Consider the following 23433-nt stretch of genomic DNA (forward strand, 5'->3'; position numbering starts at 1 on the left):
TGCAATAGGGTTTATTAAAAGAAATTTCTATAAATATTTTTTTTTTATCTTGGTTAGGCCAATAATAGAATATGCATCCTCTGTTTGGGACCCCTCAACTAAAAAAAAAACCAATAAGAAACTGGAACAGACAAAAAATAGATCTGTGAGATTCGTAACAAACAAATATTCACATTTTGACTAGAGTAACACCTTTAGCAAAATCACTAAATTTAGAAAGCCTTCAGGATAGAAGACTCAAAAGTAAAGTAGCAATTATACATAAAACACTGAACCATAATCTTCAAATGCAAATACAAAATCTAATAAATACTCAGAAAGACACAAAGATAAAGGCACATTCCTCATCCCCTATGCTAGGACAAATGTGTACAAATATTCCTTCTTCCCTAGTGCTATTAGAGCATGGAATGGGTTGCCTGAGCTAGCCAGGAAAACCAGTGCCTTAGTAGAATTTAAGTCATTGATTAACTGCATGACAAGATGCATGACGCATAGGACAGAATCATCTTCTTTTTTGAAGTAACTTCTGTATTATATAAGATAAGATAAAATTGTTAGAGCTGAAATGTCAGTGTTAAGTTTTCTGAATCCATTATGTTTAAAGGCTACCTTTTTTATATGGATTTGTAAGCATCGAACCACGAAGCAGGACGTTTTGGCGCCGACGTTTTGGCGCGAAATGCATTATGTACGTTAATGTATTATTTCTTTTAAAAAGAATTATTCATATCTATGTTTTGCATGAGTGTTTGTGTTAAGACATATTTTTCACTTACTAAATGTAAATGTGTGTTTGTTTTTCACATCATTTTCTTTAATAAACATTTTGGCTTGTGTATGTGTGTTTATTAAAAGGCACACTTTTATTTTCAAAAAGGTTAGACTGTATGGTATCTCCAGCTATACATACCAAACACTTGCTAATAATAAGTAAAAATATATACATGTACCATGTTTCTCAAAATACTTTAAGTGAAGTATACATAGACACCATGGTGAGAGAGGGGAGGGCTGGAGGAAAGAGTATATACAAGTAGTGAAATGTGAGCAGAAGAGGAGGGGCGGGATAGGTGTCACATGTAATGACCATTTCCAAGGAGATGATCGCCAGACGCATCACGCCAACGACCAGTGCTCGGTGCTGGTCCTGTCTTCATTTGTTTAACTCTACCTGCGTCAATGCGAGATGTGTCACCCAAATCACCCCTACCAAATTTCTCAAAATATATCTTTTCAAAATATCTTAGTGTCATGAATTTGTTCTATCTATTGTCGCCCATACTGTTTGTTTATATTTGTGGATTCACGTTAGAGTTTGTACTGACCACATTCCGTGTCTTGATCTTTACTATGTGTGGAGTGATTGTCGTCATTCAGCGTAATAGAGCTTTAGATGTTAACATGGTTTTTGTTATATTAAAGTGTGACACTTAGCTAGTTCGTATATTACACTAATGTCAAATTAAAAAAAAATCTTTTGGAAAGAAATCCAAAAATGTCATCCAGTGCGATTAGCAGAACTCACATATAGCATGTCATTACCATTCAGGAATCTGACTTATTATAGGCCTATATTCATGAAATAAGCAAAACCTTTATAATTAAAAAAAAAAAAAATTCGCTGAACGGTGTTAGAATTCATACTATACATACAATAGAGTGAGAGTGAAATAAACATTGTTATAAAAGCTATGTGCTTATTAAATTATCGTCAAATGATATCTCGCGCCAAAACGTCCCGTCGCCAAAACGGCGGGGCCAAAACGGCGTCGCCAAAACGTCACGTACCGATCAAACCATGAGATTGGATTGAAATCTTACTTATCAAAAGTAATATTCTCTATAACAAGTAATAATCTCTATAACATAGTCTCATACCTGAGAAAAAAGTGAACATCAAAACAACCCAACTAGGACTAAATCTTAAACCCAACAAATCCAGACTAGATCTTTTATCATTGTCTAACATACTGTCAAAGTTTTTCTTTTCAAATAACAATAACCACTATAGTTTGAAAAAGTTGATTAAAACAACACATTCATCCTGGTTTGCTGTTTCTGATATTGTGAAAATATTTCCGTTGTATTTAAGGGTGAAAAAAGGACTTGACAGGAAATAAAATAGACTACTTTCACCCAAGTAAATAGTATACCAACTCCAGACAGTTTCAAAGTGAACAAGTAAATAATGTAGTCACCAAGGACAATAGTGGCTTGGAGAAATACAGATCAGAATAGCATCATTAAAGAGGAGATAACTCCTAATGATAATAAAGACAAAGTTTTTACATGAGACAGCATCAAGTTTCTTACCATTAGAGCTTGTATGCATTAGAAGTGTTATGTCTCTTTGTTTCGGCTAGTAATGCCCTTTGTGTTAAGTGAGTTAGCCTTGGTCAAGATGGTGACATAATAAACATTCATGAAACTCAACTCAAGCTAATGTTTATTCTTCTTTCAATTAGCCTTTATTAACACTGCTTTGAACTGAGATGAGGTTAAAAACAAGGGACATAAATGTGGGAAATAGAGAGAACCAAAAGTTATCAAACAAAAAAAAAAAAAACAAAAAAAAAAAATCCAAGCAATTCCAAGATAACATATCAGCTAGGTTAGCGGTACTTTATAGCAATGCCATTAATAATATCACTCATTGTAGAGACATAAATAACAATAAATAATTACAGATTAATTAATCATTTAGAAAGTAATGTCAGGTTATCATTTTTAAATGTTAACTTCAGTGAAATATAAACCAATATGATTAGACTTTCAAGGCATTTATAAAGAGTTTTATTCAACTCCTCACCCCCCCCCCCACCCCAATTCTTTATCCATACAATAAATGAAATTAGTTTTAAAAATTACATTGACAGTTCCTTGTACAACTGAAAAGTGGAAATAAAAGTATTACAGAACTTATTTTTTTTTTTAAATTAATGATTAAGCTAAAGTAGAAAATAATTACCTTCCACTCAAGTTTAAAATGCACTTATGGCGCTTTGAGCAGAAATATCTATTCTTATAAATTACAGAAGCTCCTTCTAAATAGAAGATAATTACATCCTGTGTGTATCCAAGTCTCAATCTAGCCATGCATGTTAATTAGAGATTCAAACTCTGCTAAGTCACTGGTTTTCCTGGCAGATTCAAGCAACCCTTTCCACTAGAAAAGAATTATACAATTTGTCCTAGCATATGGAATAAAAAATGTGCCTCTATCTATGTCTTTCTGAGTATTTGCATAAATAAATTATGGTTCAGTGTTTTATGTATTATTGCTACTTTACTTTTTTAGTCTTCTGTCCTGAAGTGTCCTAGTGCTCTATTTTGTGTCTATTCCAGTTTTTTTAAATATTTTTCTTGAGTTGAGGGCTCACAAACAGAGTATGCATATGTTGGCCTAACTAAAGTTATATAGCATTGTTCTTTTAAGTTCTTGTTTGATTTGTAAAAAAAATATTTTAATAAATCCTAATGCTTTGTTTGATTTTTTAAATAAATGTGTCAACGTACGGATTCGATAGCTTATCAGTTGTTACATCTTGGTATTTTGAGTTTTTCATCTGTTTAACTGGTTTACAATGAGTAAGAAAAGTTTTTTATTTGTTTTAGTTTTTTTTTGTTACTCATTCAGTAAATTACATGAAACTATCTTTACAAAAATCAAGTTGACATTACACTGGCTGCTACAATATTTATGTACATAGACATGGATACAGTAAACATATGCAAAAATGCAGTAAAAATTTGCAATTAACAAAACTATGAAACAAAAAAAAATGTATTTGTTAAATAGAAAGACAAAAAAAAAATTTAAAGCTATAAATATATAGTAATCCCAGCCATTAGTACAAGTACTGCATTCAACATACAATGGATTTAATTGGAAGTTAAACCAAGCGACATACAATCTAAACAGAGCAAAATGGCAGTTCAAACTAAACTGCTCACACTAGGATGTCCTAAATGATAAACCAAGATATACCGTACAATGTCAATATATACCAAGTCTTTTTGATGTAGGCCTACCTAGTACACAAACTCAAAACTTTGCAGAATAGGTTGAATCAATGACAACCATAGCTGTTATTTGATAAAGTTATAACTTATTACAATAGTCAGTGTGAATGATATATTCAGATATACAGTGTCAATATGCACAATAAGTCGAACTAATCACACGGGAGAGGGGGGGGGGTTAACAGAATTAACGAAAATGCAATGCAAGATTCTTTAAAGACACTAAACAAAAGGAAAATATCTATTTTAATAGATAAGCATCTTATTTCTAATTAATGTCTAATCATGGTGGGAGACAGGGTTCTAGCCTGGAGGATGAGATGACAGTCCAGAGTGCATGTCACATGGCCAGGCAGCGTTTTAGCCAATTAGATTCTATTTTGAATGTACTTATAACAAGAAAATATGGTTAATTTAAGTAGGCTGATTTGTTTTGTACACACTTCAATTAATCCAAAAAGCTATATTGAACAACCATAATTTTGAAAGCTTCTTTAAAATATATATTTTTTTTAATACTATTTTTAAATGTTGAAAATACTTTATATCTTTGAAGCACTTTTTATATCTTCTAAACACTACTTACAAATAAATCTTAAAAACATCTTTTAAATCTATTAAGAATGACTTGTGCTAAACACTCCACTTCTCCAGTTGTCTCTCTTTCTTTAATTTTTCCATCTCAAATGAGATTAAATGTATTGAATTCAGCAGGTCATCTGTGGTCTGTTTCAAATTTTCTTTTGTGGAACACTTCAAGTGAGACAATCCTGGGATGGGCATATTTTTGGCTGCATTCAAATAGTGCTTTCTCCATCTAGACAGTTCTTTAGGACAAGTAGGCTGTCTTTCAGCATACAATTTTTCTACTTCCTCCAGAGTCTAAAATAGAAAAAAATACTTTTAAAAAATCAAAGCTTATATAAACTGTAATAATATCAATTAGTATGGATCAGTCATGTAATTAAATTTGTAATAAATCTCGATAATCAATAATAAATCTGTGCGATTAGAAATATTTTTACCACTTATTTTCATTCATGCTTTTAGCTTTCTCAAAACGCTTTGACCCTATCACATGTCTGGACCAGTTGGGAAAATGTCGGGGGAAGAAGGGGTATCTGGGTTAACTCTTTCAGTTCGAATTATTTTGATCTAAAAAATGGAGTTTTTCGGAACGAACACAAATTTTCAAGGGGGGTAGAGTTTCTAAAACAACTATAACTTTTTTATTTTATAAAATAATCTAACATATTTGATTTTATTTAAAGGAAAATGAATTGGCTACAAAAGTATAATAAATCAAATAAATTATTCAAACAAATTTTTTTTTCATTAATTTTAAAATAAGTATGGAAAAAGAAAATATTTTAAAAATTCATTAAAAAATTGATATACTGAAAGATTTAACCTTTTAATTAAACATTTAATCCATAAATATTGAAAAATCGCAAAACTATACACATTTTATCACCATAAATTTCATAAAAGATGAACAAATGAACTAAGAGATTGTATTATTTACATTTCAGGAATTTAAACTAAAAAAGAGGAACCATTAACATAATGTTGTCTATTTTTTTTTAAACCTGTTGGAACTGCATTTAATCTACTGTCAAAACAAAGAACATTCACTCCCGCATCCGGGAAATAAAAAAAAAGAGAGAAATAAAAAAGTTTAGCATAATAAAGATAGTGAAATAAATATTATAAACCAAGTTACTCGCTGAGAGTAATGCCGCACTGACCAGCACTAGCAAAATTACTCGCTGAGAGTAACACTGCACTGAAATAGTTAAGGTGACCGTGATGGCTTTTTAAAATGCCTTTTATTAAAAAAAAAAAAAAGTTGTATGACTTGAATTCAAACTTGAGGGCTAAAGCCTGCTCAAGCCAATATGCTAACCACACACTGCCAGCATATGGCTTATAAAAATAGAAGGTTTTAATAGTTATCTATTGTAAGTTTCAAACTTTTAAGCAAAGCATAAAGGGAACTAATTCAACTTATATGGCCACATCAGTCAAGTACTATTTCTTTACCTCATCAAGATACCAAACAAAATAATTAGTTACCAATAGTTAATTAATTAATTGGTTAATTTTTTAAAATCAATTCTTGTTTTGTCAGGTTCAAGAAATAATTGTGTGAAATTTCAACTTGATCCGAGATTGGGTGTGGGCAAAATAACGTGTACAAACTTTTTGTTTTCCAGACAGACAGAGTCAGTTGGTATAAACTTTGTAAAAACCAAGACATTATTTGTACATTGATGTTAAATTTCCTGTAAATATTTTCACAAAAGGATATCATTCTAAATTTTATTTCTAAAACTAAAGAGTCAGTTTACTGAGAAAAGACCCAGTTGTGAATGAGTTGGTGTAAGTTTTTGGTTTCAATATTTTTTTTAACAATGTAGTATATGTTTCCTGAGCTAGCCAGGAAAACCAGTGACTTGGCAGAATTTAAGTCATTGGATAAATATGCATAACTAAATGCATGACGCATAGAACGTAATCATCTTCTTTTTTGAAGTAACGCCTGTATTATATAAGAAGATTGATTCAGCCTTTTCTCTAACAAGGGAGAGGAATCATGTAGCTCAGCAAACAACTAAAGTAAATGTTATTCTAGTTGAAGCTTAAAAATAGCACTACGCCTGTAGTCCCAGACAGGTAAAACAATGGAAATTTCTATATCTAACTTCTACTAAATTTTGTTTCGTAGAGAAAGGCAAAACAAATTGTGTAGTTCCAAAATAACCATCAATGTAAAATGTTTGCAAAGTATTCTGATTGCAATTAGGTCTTTCCTTTAAGTCTAAATCAGCAAGAAAAACCAATGACTTAATAGAGTTTAAGTCTCTGTTTAACTAGATTAAATACATATACATGTGAAGGACATAACTGTCTTCTCTTTTCAGGATCATCTTTTACTTTTAAGAAAAGATAAATGTTTGAATGAAAAAAGAAAATTGTTAGCAAAATATTTTGTTATTTATGTTTGTTTGTTTTACATGTTTCAAATGTTCCTTCAGAGTTGAAGATAGTTTGCTTCCTAATCCAAATGTCCCGCAGGATGACGGGGATGGGAGCAGACAGGGTTTGAACCCAGGACCATCGATAAATTCGAACGACAGTCCAGCATGCAAATCGCACAACCAGGCAGCCATCTTTGTAAGACAGATCTTCTTCTTCCTGTTCACATATTCTAAGATGAAATTTTATCCCTCCTGATCATTTAGTTTTGAAAATGTCTGAAAAACAAAAAAAACAACAAAAACTCATGTTACTTACTGTAACAGTATGTGGCACTTTGTGACCTGTGACCTCTGAACTCAAATCCAAAGATCTGGCGTGAGGAATCATAGCTGGCTGGGAGTTCTCCCATCCCATTAGGCAATGCTAGATAAAAAAAAAAGATCATCAAAAGAAAACTTAATTTATTCACCCAATCTTCTTAAAACAAATTATTTCATTGTGGATAGAATGTGGCTGTCTTTGACTCAGTTGATATACAGACTTAGGAAGTTCTTGTATTGCTTATTTAATTTAATTTTCACAATGTTATCTCATTTAGTTAAATAAAAGTAGATAAATAAAAAAGGGAAACCAATAATTGTTACAATTTTGATAAACAAAAAATTATAAGATCTACAGGGAGATTTTTTTAAAGTTACATTTTGAATTGTTATATATAATAGTTATAGATAATGTCTCGGATCAATGTGTGTATGTATGTATAATCTATTTTTACACTCTGCGTGAATGACCGGAAGTGTGTTTAGTTGCCAGAGTCCAGCTTGTGTGTGATATGCAGTAAAAGATTATTAAAGTTTATGTGTTTGATCTAGTGGTTGAATTGTTTTATTCTGTTAACTACAGCTGAACCAGGGAGACAAGGAGAGACCTAAGGTAGTTTCTACAGAGTTATAAGTAGATAGAGTTATATAATAGGAAAGCTATGACAGATATCTGTTTTTAACATTATCTGAAGTTTTCCTGCCATGAGAAATGAGTCAATATTGCTTCAAAAGCAGTGATTAAAAAATGTTTTTATTTATTTAAAAAAAAGTCACCCCAAGATAAAAAATTCTAAAAGAAAACTTTAATACAGATAGAGATGGACAACATTTGGGTATTTAGATATTAGTTATAATGCAAAAAAAAAAATTATAACTTAGCAGCACAAATAATTACAATTGAAGAATAGATTTTAGGCAGATTTTGAATAATGGTTCTAGTAAATATAGTAGGCATGTTTAAATAGTTAGATTCTGGATGAAGAATGGTGTGGTAGCAAAGAAGCACTTAGCTTCCAAATTTGGAGGTATTAAGTTTGAACCCTGATGATCACTAGAACTAGGAACTTCAAAATTTGTAAGATGCTCTTGACCCAACTCTAATGAGTATCTGACATTAGTTGATCAAGAAAAGGCAGTAGGTCATTGTGCTGGCAACATGACACCCTCATTAATCATAGAACTTGATGAGCTTTACATCATCTGCGCCATGTGAACCAAAGGCTAAAAGGAATTTTGTTACTTCTTTTTCTATCCTGCCCATTTGCCACTAAGACCTTTTGTAAACTTACATCTCTGAGAGCAAAAGAATCACATGATTCAAAACTTCCTCGACGATGTGGCTTTACTTTGTAGGATTCTTGTAACACTGACTGTGGAATGCTGACTCTGTTGAATTCAAGATTGTTAAACAATGTATAAGCATTAAGACACTAGTTTCATTAGAGATTGAAAAAGACAGTTACATGTTAACTCATTGAGTTTGTTATATTCATACTGAATCTATGTAAAATGTAAACTACAAGGACATGCAGTTTGGAAGGTTTGTATATGAAACTAGACAAATTTAAAATGGCCAATTGAATGATTGGTTTGTAAGTCATCTAAATAGCAGACTGAGTTTATTAAGCATTTTCTGAAAGCAATTTTTGTTTTATTTTAATTGCTAAATAATTTATAGAATCAAGAAAGTAGGTCCTCATTAATGCTATAATTTTTTAAGACATGTCATACCAAAAATTATAATGATTTTTATATTTTTTTATTAAATTGTGTAAAAAAATTCTTATAATTAAATTTTTAAAATGACAGTAACAGGAGTTTATTTTCAAATTTAAATTGTTTTGAATAATCTATAGCACAAGGCTTTCGGGAATATTAACAATCATCATCATCATCATCAAAGTCCATTTGAGTGAGGGCTCGAGAGGTTCAAATCCTCTCTCGCAAAAGTCCTAGATAGAAAACCTGCTGATTTGATTAGTAATTGTATGTCACAAAACAAGTTGAAATCGAGAATCTGGGCAGCCTCCACCTTGGGGAAGTGCAATTAGGGCAATTCATGGGCTCCCAGACTCCACTTGGCTTTTTGTGACTTGTTGCCCCAGGGAATGATGGAAACTCAAAGTCAGCTCTTGGCGGGCCAAGGAGTCTGCTCTGGTGTTGCCAGTCACAACTTCCTGGAGGTGCTCACACATTTTCAAGTTTGTGATGTTTACAATATTTAAACTGATGCAACAAGACTAAGTTCGGAAGACTCTGACCATATGTTGAAATTATAACATACAATGAGTTTAAAAACAAAAAAATAAAATTTCTTCTTTAACAGTAGTCCAGCATAAATCAAGTCTAAAATATTTTAAAGTGAATGCAATATATCTAGTTCATTGTTGACTTTACCTTGCAAGACGCACATTGCTACTTTTTGGTTGTCTGTCTCTCGCTATTTGAGTAGTATTCTCTTTATTTTGAACTAAATTTTCAGTAAACAGTCTTTCATTTACAGTGAAGGCCTCTAACTCTGAAAAAAAATCTTATTGATATAACCATATAATAACAAAGATAATGACATACAGATATTTACTTTGAAAAAATATTTGATTGAACTCACAGAAAAACAAATATCTATAATCTAGTATTCAAATTTTGAGCTTAAAAAAAAAAAGAATGTGGAATGGTTCAGACAAAATTAGTGGCAAGCTGATCAAGCCATGTGCGGAGCAAATTTCTTCTATCTTCTGTCATATCTTTAACCAGTCATTGCAAACGTGCGTAATTCCAAACATCTGGAAAACTTCAGAAATCATACCAGTGCCTAAGAAACCAAAAATAGATTGCTTAAATGATTTCCGCCCAGTAGCACTAACACCTATTGTTATGAAATGTTTTGAAAAATATATGCTTAAACAACTTGTAGCAAAAGTCAATAACAGCCTAGACCCTCACCAATTTGCATACAAAGCAACTAGAGGAACTGAGGATGCCATTCTATTGCTTTTGGACCATCTTTATAAGCATCTCGATATACCCAAAACCTACGCACGAGTCCTCTTCGTAGATTTCTCCTCGGCTTTCAATACCATACAGCCACATCTAATGATAAACAAACTGAGTAACTTAAATGTAAGCCCTTACTTACAAGCATGGGTTCTAAACTTTTTAACCCAACGGCCCCAGTATGTTAAAGTCAACAACACCAAATCGTCAACTCGAGTACTATGTAAGGGTGCTCCACAAGGTTGTGTGCTTTCTCCTGTACTATACACTCTTTACACTAATGACATAAGAAGCATCTATGACTCAGTTAACTCATTAAATTCGCTGATGATACTGCCATAGTCGGTCTTATTTCAGGAGACGAAACTCAGTATCGAAGCTCGATAGAAGAGTTTACAAACTGGTGCACCGACAACTTTCTAGAACTGAATGTAACAAAAACTAAAGAACTTATAATAGATTTTAGAAAGAAAAAACAAACAATACGTGAACTGCAAATAAACACTACATCTATAGAACAAGTAAAGGCATATAAATATCTAGGCGTTATCATCAACAACAAGCTTTCATGGGAAGACCACCTTGGAACTCTGACAAAGAAAACAGCCCAGCGACTCTTTTTTCTATACAAACTCAACAGTTTTAAATTAAACAAGAAGGTCCTTGAGACATTTTACGGCGCAACTGTACAAAATCTGCTAACATACGGAATAAGTTGTTGGCAAGGCAATGCCTCATCTAAACTGTTGTAACGTCTAGAAAACATCATTAAAAAAGCATCAAAAATCACACTCACAACATTACCACATTTAAAGGAACTTTTTGAACAAACGTGCCTAAGAAAAATCGAAAAAATCTTGGAAGACAATGGCCACCCGCTCCATCAGAACTACGCCAGGTCGTCGCAAAGTGGGCGACTGCTGTCAATCAAAACAAGAACGGAGCGGAACAAAAACTCGTTCGTACCTCACTCGGTCAGACTCTATCACCGCCACTCATTGATCAGGGAACATGAAATGCACCAAAATACCTGTGTGTAGTCGCTGAATGAACTCTTCATGTTGTCTGTTGTATTTATGTGTATGTTTCTGTTGTGTTGTCTTTATATGAGAAACAAGTCCTTGTAATCACAACAAATTTTCGTAAGGATCAATATTTTTTTATAAACTCTTTTATTATTAGATTTTGAAGATACAAGTTGCAAGATATTCTAGATTCTAAAATGGACATTGCAGTAATAAAAGAACTTAAAAAAAATCTTTTCAAGTTATCTGAATGATTTCCAAAGAGTTACTGCCACCATTAACCAATGTCTTGATGAAATAAAGGTAAAACTGCTTTAGGTTTGATATTTAAATTATGTGCACATTTTATCAAAAATAATAACAAAATAAATTTGAAAAAACTACATCTTCTCCTTTGATTTAATCTATTTTAAGGAAACTGTAGTCTAAAGTTTTATCTTGTGATTATCTTCATATCAGTGTTGTTTTTTAAATGAACTGAATGCTAAAATAGTTTACTTGATTTAGTCAGAGTTTCTTTCACAATCTGTGGCTCCACTTCAATCAACCTGTGAGGTTCTCTAGAAACAGTAAAAAAAAATAATGTTTGTAACAAAACATTCATTGAAACTCATCATTAACCTTAAATTAAGCTCATAATACATTTGTTAATGGATGAAGCTTTGAGTCATGTAATTCTTTGGCTCTCAGAAATGCAAGTTCACAAAGCTGGATGGACAATGTAACAGAATGGACTGGCCTGTCTTGATATTCTGCTAAGAGCAGCCACTGACCGGGAAAAGTGATGGGATTTAGTCACAGAACCACTATGATGAAAGTCAAGGGACTGATGAGATGAGATAGGGGACTTGAAGGCATACTTCAACAAAAAAATATCCAGGGAATCTACAATCTTGTGTTTCACAATATCCAAACAATTTAATAATAGCAAATTGTTCAGACAAAAAAAATGCTTTAATTTCAAGGATCCACTACAACTTGAAGCAAATGCAGAAGAGTGAAGGGGAATTTACAACAAAATGAATATCTCTCAATGTGGTTTCTCACAAGGAAATCCTATGTCAAACAGGAACGAACACTTAGTGAGGTTGTGACAGACAGCGCATGAGGTTTGCGGGACATACCAAGAGTTGCGATGACATGGAGACAAACACGAGGAAAGCGGAAACAGGGACATCCTCGAATAACTTATCGCCACACTTTCATGGAGGACCTCAGAACAGTGGACACCAGGAGGAGGCTTCAGACATTGCCAGTGACAGATCTTTGTGGAGACAGCTTGCAGCCCAATGCACCGAACAGCACGGGAGAACCTAAGTCTAAATAAGTAAGCCTAATTATAAAGTTTAGAGCTGTGAAACACTTGCCAACTAAGCTACAAAAAGAAAAATGAAATAAGCATAAAATCTTGAAAAGAAAATTACTAAATAACTTAAGTAGGCTAAGATTCCTAATGAAATAATAGTAACTTTAGTAACCTACTCTTTGTACTTCTCTTCAACGCAGTCATCTCTAAACTTCTTGCGAAAGCTTTTGAGATCCTGAAAGAAGCTTTCATTCTGAGCCATCACATTGGAGTCATTTTCCAGGAGAGACGCGATCCAGTCATAACCAAGAAAATGTTGAGCTTTGGCAGAGCTTAGTGGACTTCTTAAAAAACCCTGACAGAAACAAAAAGAAATATTAAATATAGTAGCTTTAAGAAAGAAAGGTCTTATCAAGTCAAGGTTCAAATACCTACTAGTTTTCACAGGAAAAGTCAACAATTATAGTCACTAAAGTGAGAGAAATAATGAAAGGATTATTATAAAGATGCTTTTATTATAAAAAAATAAATACTGAAAACGTGATATTTAAAAAAAATCTGTATAATGTTCAACAATAATGTATAAACCTGATTTAAGTAACTCGCTATTCAGTACTGAAGGAAACAGTAATGACTGAAGAGGGCAAGTTAAATATTAATATTTTAAATAGTAATGCATCCTGTCTTGATATTTTTTATATGAATGTTTGTTAAGGAATGAAGTTTTTTTATGGGTTTGCCTAAACCTCCAGCAAGAGAGCAGGGGATGGTGGTGGACAGGGTTTTAACTCATCAACTCAACAGCCCGGAGCACATACCACATGACCAGGAAGCCACCCTGATAATATTCACTCATTGAGAACACTATTGGCGAGGAGCAGCAAAGGAGAAAATGCTATGATTACAAACATTTGTTCTTTTTTTTTCCTGGTAAATATTGACAATACTTACATTAATTTGTTTCTCTTGCCACGCCAGTGAGCCTTTATTTTTCCTGTTGTTTCCATCATGCTCCAGCTGCTGCCTAAATGTATATTGATCAGCAGAAGATAGACTGACTTCATGGCTTTTAGCACCTTCTATAGAGTTACTGGAATCAGAGTGGTCAGCAATGGTTTTGTCAGTATAAGAAATTGTCTTTATAGTTCCCTCAGCTTTCATGCCTGATTGTAGTTTCTCATAACTAGACCTGACAAGAGAACTGTACTGTCTTCTGTTCACTGTTTGATTGCCATCAGACTCTATTAGCCTTTTTGAAGGTATTGGACTTTCAAGATTAGAAGAGCTTTTTTTCTGCAAGGACTCCACAAGTTTTAGTCTTCCATTAGCCCTGATTGGTTCAATGGAAACTGCTTCATGTGCTTCCATGGCAGAGTGATTAAGAACACTATAACATCAAGTAGAAGTTAGTAATACCAGTAGTTAATAGAAATTATGACACAGACTGCTGGAGACAAACTATACAGTAATTTTCAAATAGCCACAGATATAGTTTATTAATCTACTCCATTCACATCTGTAAAAAAAAAAAAAAAGTAAAGTCAATAATAGACTAACAATAGTTTTAGATGGTTGATATGTGTGTAAAAGAAATCAAACAAAAGAAAATTCATTGTTAATAAAATTTTAATTGTTTTTGATCTTTGGCCCCCCAATATCAACACTGTCATCATGGCTTCACATAACATTAAACAACGCTATGGCACCCCTGTAATAATGCAGTGGGTACCGAGTCACATAGGTGTGACTGGCAACACAATTGCAGACTCTTTGGCCCACCAGGAAGGGCAAATTCCACCCACTGAACAGGCTGTAAGCTTTCATCAAGCCCTGGCTATAATACAAAAAACAGAAATGGAAAAGTGGTTTGAGTGCTGGGACAAGTCCCAAAAAGCCTGTGGAGTCTGGGAGCGCATGAGGCGCCCTGACGTGACTTCCCCATGGTGGAGGCTGTCCAGGCATGAGCAAGCTATTATAGCGGCTATGACCAAATTTTGATTCACTGTGCCCCCGCTGTGGGGAAGAAGAGGAAACCGTGCCTCATATTCTGTTTGACTGCCCCAGACTTGCTGATCTCCGTCTCGACAGGTCTGGGAAACCCAAAATTCTCGACCTGTATGGCGACATTTATGCACTACGCAAGACAGCAGGGTTTCTGTCCAGGGCTTTTGCAAGAGCGGATTTGAGCCTTTCAAGCCCTCACTCTAATGGAGTTTGATGATGATGATCTTTAAAAAGTCTAGAGGAATGTATCAGGATAGATCTTGCACAGGGAGACTTATGGTAGGCATCTTCATTATATTTAAGCTTTAAGGACACTTAAGCTAATTGAATGATCAATGGTGCATGCTCACTTTAATATTTTGAAATAGATATGAAGTAAAAGTGCTTGGACATTTTCCATTTATTTCAATATAATTTCAATGGAAAGCATGATACAGTTGACATTTGCAGTTATATGTTTCACATTTGTAACTAATATATCTTCTATTCTAGATATAGTTTTAAATAAGTAACTATATAGTAAGGACCTTCGTAAAGTACAGTACTAAAATTTAAAACTAAAGTAAAACTAAGAGAGTCTAAACCTAGTAAAGCCAAAGTTGAAAGGCTGGTAAAGCCTTTACTAGCTTCAAGTAGTTCAAGACACTATAGGGAGGTAAGGTAAAATTCTGGAAGTTCCGGTGTCCAAAAAATGACGTAAAATCTTGAGAAAGAGTTTTCCTTACTGCTACATAGGTCTTTGTTTAAAATCAATTATGCTCAGTATATGTAAAGATATCATTGCTAAAAAGAGTGAATTCGATTACTTTTGATGATGGAGAACATTTTTGTCTTTGACAATTTAAAAAAAAAAAAATTATTTAAATATTTTGCATTGAAAGTATATAATATATAAATATTTTAAATTTTATTTTTGCTGATAATCAACACAGATAAGTCATACCATGTTGATTTTTTTTCCTGCTAATTGTACATGTGTCTGGCTATATTCCTACCAATTTTCAGATCATACATCGTACAAACTTGAAAAACAAAAATAACATTGACCTCTATGGACTTTTCAGGTTTTTATTTTATTTTTTATGGAAGATATTGTTTGTCATCAACAAGTGAAATTATAATCTTGTAGCAGATATTACATCACAACGCCGCCATTTTGTCCTCACCTATGTCATTTCTTATAGATCTAGACCCGATAATTTGTTTATTTCATCAATATTTACATTTTAAACAAGTGAAGTTCATATATAATATATATAAATATAATCAGATTTGTGAGCTAGAAATTTACTACGAATACTAGATCTACTATTAAATTTCTTATTTAATAAGTAGATCTATCGTCTACGAAACTCAATTCCAACTTTTTAACTTTTGACTGGGGGGGGGGGGGTCTCGCCGGCTGAGCCAGCGACAAGCTCTCTCCTCACTTGTTCCATGTAAACCGATGTAAGGTCAAAACGGCAAAAAAAAAAAAAAAAAATAACTTTCTTACTTTTAAACATACAGTCATAATTTATACACCATTAGAAAGTTATTTCAAAGTATTTAAATGATGTACTAACGAAAAAATTTTTTTCAAAGATATTTTTTTTTTCACCTCCCTAGACACTAAGTTTTACTAAAGTTTACTACTTTAGTCAATTTAGTGTCTTTAGCAGACTTTAGTTTTAGCTTATTAGATAAATGCCTTTATTGGAAACAAAAAACAAAGCATAGACTCTATAGATAGAGTTGAACTTGATAGAGTCTAGAATAAAAGGAATAGTAACAGTTACAGTTCTAGCTCTACGACTAGTCTAACAAGTCACAAGTCAAGTCACACAAGTCAGACAACACAAGTGTACACTTAGTCTTAGTCACTTACACAACTGTGTCACAACAGTGGTCAACACATTCAGGCTTTCTAACAATTTAAATTTTAAGTGATAAGACCATAATGATAAGTCTTAATTATAAGTCATAATAAGTCACAATAATGTCAATAAGTGTTTTTAGATCTAGATTTCTAGAATTAGTTTTACTAGTCACTTAGAATAAGAATAATCATAATCATGATAATGGATTAGATCTATATTTTACAATAATAATACGGCTTGTCTTTAAGTCTGAAGATTAATGAGGAATGCAGAGGTCTAGAATATACTTCAACTATAAACCTAATCTATATATTTACTCATCTAGATCTAATATTCTGTTGTAACTTACTCATGACATGTTGACGCCGAAGTTAAAACATTGTTTTCACTGTTACTGTTGCCAAGTTAGGACATGTCCGATACTGTTTTTTTATTCCCAAATGAGCAGTAAAAAAATTCGTCGTCCTAAACTCCTAGAGGAATCTAAATCTAGATATTTAAAATATTCATTTAATGAATAGATCTAGATATTCTACTATTGCTAAGGATCTGAAAAAAAAAACTAGAAAAAGTAGTCTAGATCTAGGTCTAGATCTATACACAATAAAATCTTTTTCTAAATCGATTTTATTTTTTTGTTTTGTTTCCTAAATTCGTCAAATGGTGCATAAAACGATTCTCTTTTTTTTTTTTTAGAAAAATTATTGCCGATTTAATCAATTTTCTTGATCTACTTGTTTAAAATTTATTTCAGTGACTAATAATAATTAAAATATCTCATAATTTACAAAAAACTGCTTTGAAAAAAAAACACACGAAAATATGGGAACATATAGCCATATAGCTATAGCGTTTGTATAATTATGTAATTTTAAGTTATCTAAAACAACAAAAAACAAAACAAAACAAAAAAAAAAACAATAGCCTATAGTTAGCCTGTAGGCTATATATCCTTTTGTTATGTCAACCGAGGGGATAATAACAACCTGCCACGTCACAGAAAATTCCTCAGTGGAAACTGATAAAGGGACTATGATGAATTTTGTTTCCCTTTAACGAAACTCGTCCCTGGCAGCGCCAGAGAATGAATATAGGCTACTCGTTCGTTTCTAACATAATAATAATATTAAATTCATAGAAAAGACCAAATAATAGATAAACGATTGAAAGTCTGTATGAATAATTGGAAGATAAACTAGGTTCTGTGCACACAAGAAGGGGTAGGCTATATTTAGGCCTAGACCAGGGGGTCTCTCTTTCTCTGCTCTTGTTTTGCCTAGCGATTAACCCACTATCTAAATTACTCCATGGCACTACAAACGGTTTTAGGGTTGACACTAAATGTACAAAATGTGTGCCTGCTTATAATATATGGATGATTTAAAGATATATATATATATATATACATATATGCAGAAACCGAGCAAAAGTTACACACCTTTATTAAAATGGTAAAAAGCTTTAGTGACGATGATATCTGTGTATCTTCTCGGATATGTGTTAGAATTAAAAGAGCAAGGCAGCCAACACTTACAATGCATTGTAAGGCATCGAGGAATTGAACTCTGCCTCCCTTAATAAATTTTATAAATATCTTGGAATAAACCAGAATGCCACGATAAACCAAACAAATTAAAAGAGGGATTTCTTGGCAAGAATAAACAAAGTGTAGGACGTAATCATCTTTTTTTGAAGTAACGTCTGTAGTATATAAGATAAGATATTAGTAAATAAAATTCTCAGCACTAAGCTATCTGGCAGTTACCTCATCACTGCAATGAATAGCTGGGCCATCCCAGGGCTCCTTTACACGTTTGGTGTCATCAAATGGACTGACACCGACCTACATGACATTAACAGTCTCACGAGAAAATTACTAACCAAATTTCGATGTTTAGGCTCACGAGAAAATTACTAACCAAATTTCGATGTTTAGGCTCACGAGAAAATTACTAACCAAATTTCGATGTTTAGGCTCACGAGAAAATTACTAACCAAATTTCGATGTTTACACCCCCAAGTCCTCCACCTGCCCAGGAAGGATGGAGGCCGTGGATTGCAGAACATCTTCAAATTGTGTAATATGCAAGTTTTAAAAATACGATCAAAACTGCACGCCTCCAGTCGTGAAATAGTTTCCTTCCGACACAAATACGACTCCGAGGCAACGCCTCTGAATCTAATAAATGTATGCTGATGTTAATGTCGGTTCGGACGACGGGCATTTAATTCGCCAATGGGACGAAATAACACTCAATGGAATTTTCTGGCTTTTTTAGATGGGCGTTTGAGAACTTTCCAGACTTCCTGTCCCATGCTACAATGGTCCCAGCTTTCGTACCACTTGGACTTGTGTCACAGTCTTAGTTGACATTGCATGATCTAAAGTTCACGTCATGTTAATAGTTTAAAAGACACGTGGAATTCCTGATGTAGAAAACAGGAGGTAGAATGAATTAAGTTAGACTTAGAGGTCAGTCAGTCAAGTCAAGCAGACAAGTGAAGTCAAGTTAGAAGTCAAGTGTTATTCTTTGGACCGAGTGGTCAAGTATATTTTAGTCCGGGATGGACAGTAACGACTTAGAAAAGTCTGTAGTAATTTCAGTTAGAAAGTAACTTGTGGGCAGTTGTTGCCAGTGGTCTTTTAAGACATGTATTAGTTGATTTATATTTCTACAAATTGTTACCCGCTGAGATGCGGACGTGATTTGTAACTGACATACATGGGCATACTTTTGATACCGCTGTTATGCGGATAGGATTGTTATTATTTCTTGACTTGTAGCACTAACAAGGAGTGCAGTATATTGTTATGACCCTATTGGCGGCGCAAAAGGGTTAACTATTGGCTCAGCTGACACACACGTGAAACACTCAGGTCAGCGGGGCCATGGACAAGGGACAGTACTACGATTACACGCAAATGTGACCAATGTTATGGTCATGTGATCGAAAGCCTGCGTGTACGAGTGACAGTGTGTAGGAAAGCGGCAGTTCAAGACCGGAGAGCGTCGAGACCGGGACTGTTAGTCGGCTATGAAGTCGGTCCTGGTCGAGTCCTCATGTGTTGATGTACAAGTCCAGAAAGAGAGACAGTAGAGTTTTGTACGGTGATGTACAGAGTGACATTTTAGTTGTTGATGTGTTTGATGCCAATTGTCTAGTATTGGCTGTTACCTACTTATTCACTCATTATTAAAGTACCCGATATTGTGGAGCTCTTGTTGTCAAGTTCTTGATGTGTTGTGTTGTGTTTAGCAGTGTTTACAGAAGGCCTGAGTAGGAAGAGAGATCGTAACATTATTATAGTAAAATAAACTTCATGTCTGCTGAACGGACTTGAGTCAGTCGTATAGTGTTTGTCTTGTCACGTGTCTAGAGTACTTCAGGAAGCAAGAACCCAGCATTACACGACTTTCGCATGCTACAAAGTTACACCATTAAACCTTTCATTGACAACTTGATCCATTCACAAATCCTAACCTTCGCACTCTCGTATGTTTGCGGCTCTTCTGGTGAGTCTGGAAGCGTACCTAGCTTCGCCAAACCGCCCTCTCGTTTCCTCTGACCCACCAATTAGAAGTATAGGCCTATAGTAACACACTCACACACGCTATGCAATTTTAACAATGCCTAGATTAGTCTACAGCCAGTCATTTCGATTACATTATTTAGAGAAAAAGCTATTCAAAATTTATGTTGTAAATATGTAAATATAGTTCGTAAAGTTTTAAACATATTACAGAGCTCTGCACCTATATAGCCTAATAAGGAATGCTGTTTTAGATCTATTCTATTTTTGTGACTTTTTCTGCATATCGAAACGAAAGATTATAGATAATAATGTGATCTTTTTTTTCACAATAATGTGAGCTGTAAGGCTGACTGGCATAAACCGCTTTGATACCTATCATGGTTGGTGGGGGGGGGGGGAAAGCACCTAAAAGAAGCACGGGCACTAGCTAGCTGATGCCCCCCTCTCCTCTCATGGGGGCTGTTGGTATGTTGTTGCCCACATAGCATTTGTCCCCGTATACATACATCTGTTGAGTCAGAAGGGACGATAACTGATAGACATATAGTCTGGGATCTGATAGACATATAGTCTGGAATCTGATAGACATATAGTCTGGGATCTGATAGACATATAGTCGGGGATCTGATAGACATATAGTCTTGGATCTGATAGACATATAGTCAGGGATCTGATAGACATATAGTCTGGAATCTGATAGACATATAGTCTGGGATCTGATAGACATATAGTCGGGGATCTGATAGACATATAGTCTGGGATCTGACAGACATATAGTCTGGGATCTGATAGACATATAGTCTGGGATCTGATAGACATATAGTTTGGGATCTGATAGACATATAGTTTGGGATCTGATAGACATATAGTCGGGGATCTGATAGACATATAGTCTGGGATCTGATAGACATATAGTCTGGGATCTGATAGACATATAGTCTAGGATCTGATAGACATATAGTCTGGGATCTGATAGACATATAGTATGGGATCTGACATGTAGTCTGGGATCTGATAGACATATAGTCGGGGATCTGATAGACATATAGTCTGGGATCTGATAGACATATAGTCTGGAATCAGATAGACATATAGTCGGGGATCTGATAGACATATAGTCTGGGATCTGATAGACATGTAGTCTGGGATCTGATAGACATATAGTCGGGGATCTGATAGACATATAGTCTGGGATCTGATAGACATATAGTCTGGGATCTGATAAACATATAGTCGGGGATCTGATAGACATATAGTCGGGGATATGATAGACATATTGTCTGGAATCTGATAGACATATAGTCTGGGATCTGATAGACATATAGTCTGGGATCTGATAGACATATAGTCGGGGATCTGATAGACATATAGTCTGGGATCTGATAGACATATAGTCGGGGATCTGATAGACATATAGTCGGGGATCTGATATACATATAGTCTGGGATCTGATAGACATATAGTCTGGGATCTGATAGACATATAGTCTGGGATCTGATAGACATATAGTCTGGAATCTGATAGACATATAGTCTGGAATCTGATAGACATATAGTCGGGGATCTGATAGACATATAGTCGGGGATCTGATAGACATATAGTCTGGGATCAGCAGATTTTGGGATCAGATTATAAAAGTTTGTTTGATCTTGAAATCACAACTTGTGCAGCCCTGTAATTCGTTAACTAGAAAATTCTCAGACTTCTTTTTTGTCACTATCACATTCGCCTTCACCTATCCCTTAGTCTGTTGGACCGTTGGGGCACCACACAAGATTTGTCAACCGTCTTTCTCCATGCCTATGTCTTATTTTGCCTTGGATAGAACCTCTTTCAATGGCAGGCCCGTCCATTATTTTATGCTGTCTTCCCATAGCTTTCTATGTCTGCCTCTTCTTCTTTTCCCTGATATTGTTACCTGAAGGGAGGTCCCAAAGACCTTGTAATATGGCCATAGAGTTTTAATTACCGGTTTTTGTTTTTTTTTACAATAGTCAGCAGGTAATCGTGGGGTCCAACCGCTCCAGCATCCCCGTCTCCAATCTCTTCGCCTGTGATGTGGTACCTAGGATCTCTCTGTAGCATCTCGATTCCATTGCTAGGATCCTCCTCGCTAGGTTTGCAGTCAGCGTCCAAGACTCGCAAGCGGCCACGACCAGGGAGCACACCAGTCCGGCCCCGGCGTCAAGGGCCACGACGGGTCCTCCCATACTTCCCCGAGCCCTGCCAGAGCCCCGCGCGGACCGTGCAACTCGGGCCAGCAGCTAGGGCCAGGCTTTTAATTCCCACCGGAGACAACAGCTCTGAGGCATTTACAACTACTGACACCCGCCAGCCGTCAATATTGTAAAGTAAAGTAAAGTTCCCCTTTCAGACCTTGCGATATATAGGCCGTCAATATAGATAGCATAATACTTAATGAGTGAATATACATCGACTTGCTGACCAGTAGGCTATATTTTTATCTTTGCCTATATTTAAATTGTAACTTAAACAAAACAAAACAGCATATGGACAGTGGACGATGTATCATAAAGAAAACAAATAAGCAATATTTTTATTTATCATTTTTTTTATTGCATTTAATTTATCACCAGTAGATAAAAAATATCTATTGTATCTTATGTCATTTATTTTTTGAAGTCATTAAAATGTTTATGTGTGGTCTGTGTGTTACAAAGATCTTTGTGTAAGTATCTGGGAAGTAAGAGAAGAAGAGTATTATGCTTTATAGATTTGTAGTTGACACTAATTGTGACGTAATCAGGGAGTTATTATTATTATTTTTTTACTACTGATCTTTTTAATCGTGTATCTTTAATAACAGGAATTCAAATAAATTCTTAACTGCACTTAATCCCTAATTCTATTTGTCATGTAATATTACCCTCTTTTGGACTATCTTTTATCGAACGTTTTTAATATAGGTTTTTAACGTGTTGTAATAAGCATATTTGTACCATGCTTGGTATATAGAGATATTCCTATAAGTGTAATAAAGGGACATAATTTAGATGACATAATTACCACACAAATTTTGACACGATCGTCAAGCTTCAATAAAATAAACTAAAGAGTGGGGGAGCCAAATGCGTCAGTTGGAATGAAGTTCTCTCTGCCATATGTATGAGGCCGAACAAACCAGACTTGACTCAGGTGACAAGTAGCAAAATTAAAACATAGCAGCCCTTGAAGCCTTTTATTTGGTGGTTCTATGAATTGCCAGAGCTATGAAACCTCACACCATTGCCAAGAGTTAATATTGCCAGGGTCCAAAGGCAATGCTGGAGTTGCGATTGACGAGTTACGATTTTACTTCTAGTTCAAATGAAAAATCAAAGTTACAAAACGCTAGTCGAGGTTTAGGAGTTTAAAGTAA

The 23433-nt window shown here is 34.4% G+C and overlaps 1 protein-coding gene across 1 annotated transcript; it reads right to left on the reverse strand.

Annotated features, from left to right (window-relative positions):
• Nucleotides 1–1491: 1491 nt before the first annotated feature.
• Nucleotides 1492–17025, reverse strand: LOC106072956 (uncharacterized). The gene is made up of 8 exons (XM_056008878.1): nucleotides 16869–17025; nucleotides 13608–14172; nucleotides 12833–13011; nucleotides 11849–11910; nucleotides 9729–9849; nucleotides 8621–8717; nucleotides 7324–7431; nucleotides 1492–4908 (listed from the first exon to the last, which is right to left on the reverse strand). The coding sequence occupies exons 2-8, from the start codon at nucleotides 14022–14024 to the stop codon at nucleotides 4660–4662; spliced, it is 1233 nt and encodes a 410-aa protein (XP_055864853.1). The 5' UTR covers nucleotides 14025–14172; nucleotides 16869–17025; the 3' UTR covers nucleotides 1492–4659.
• Nucleotides 17026–23433: the final 6408 nt, after the last annotated feature.

The sequence above is a fragment of the Biomphalaria glabrata genome, chromosome 13 (assembly GCF_947242115.1).
Source record: "Biomphalaria glabrata chromosome 13, xgBioGlab47.1, whole genome shotgun sequence".
Lineage (NCBI taxonomy): Eukaryota > Metazoa > Mollusca > Gastropoda > Planorbidae > Biomphalaria > Biomphalaria glabrata.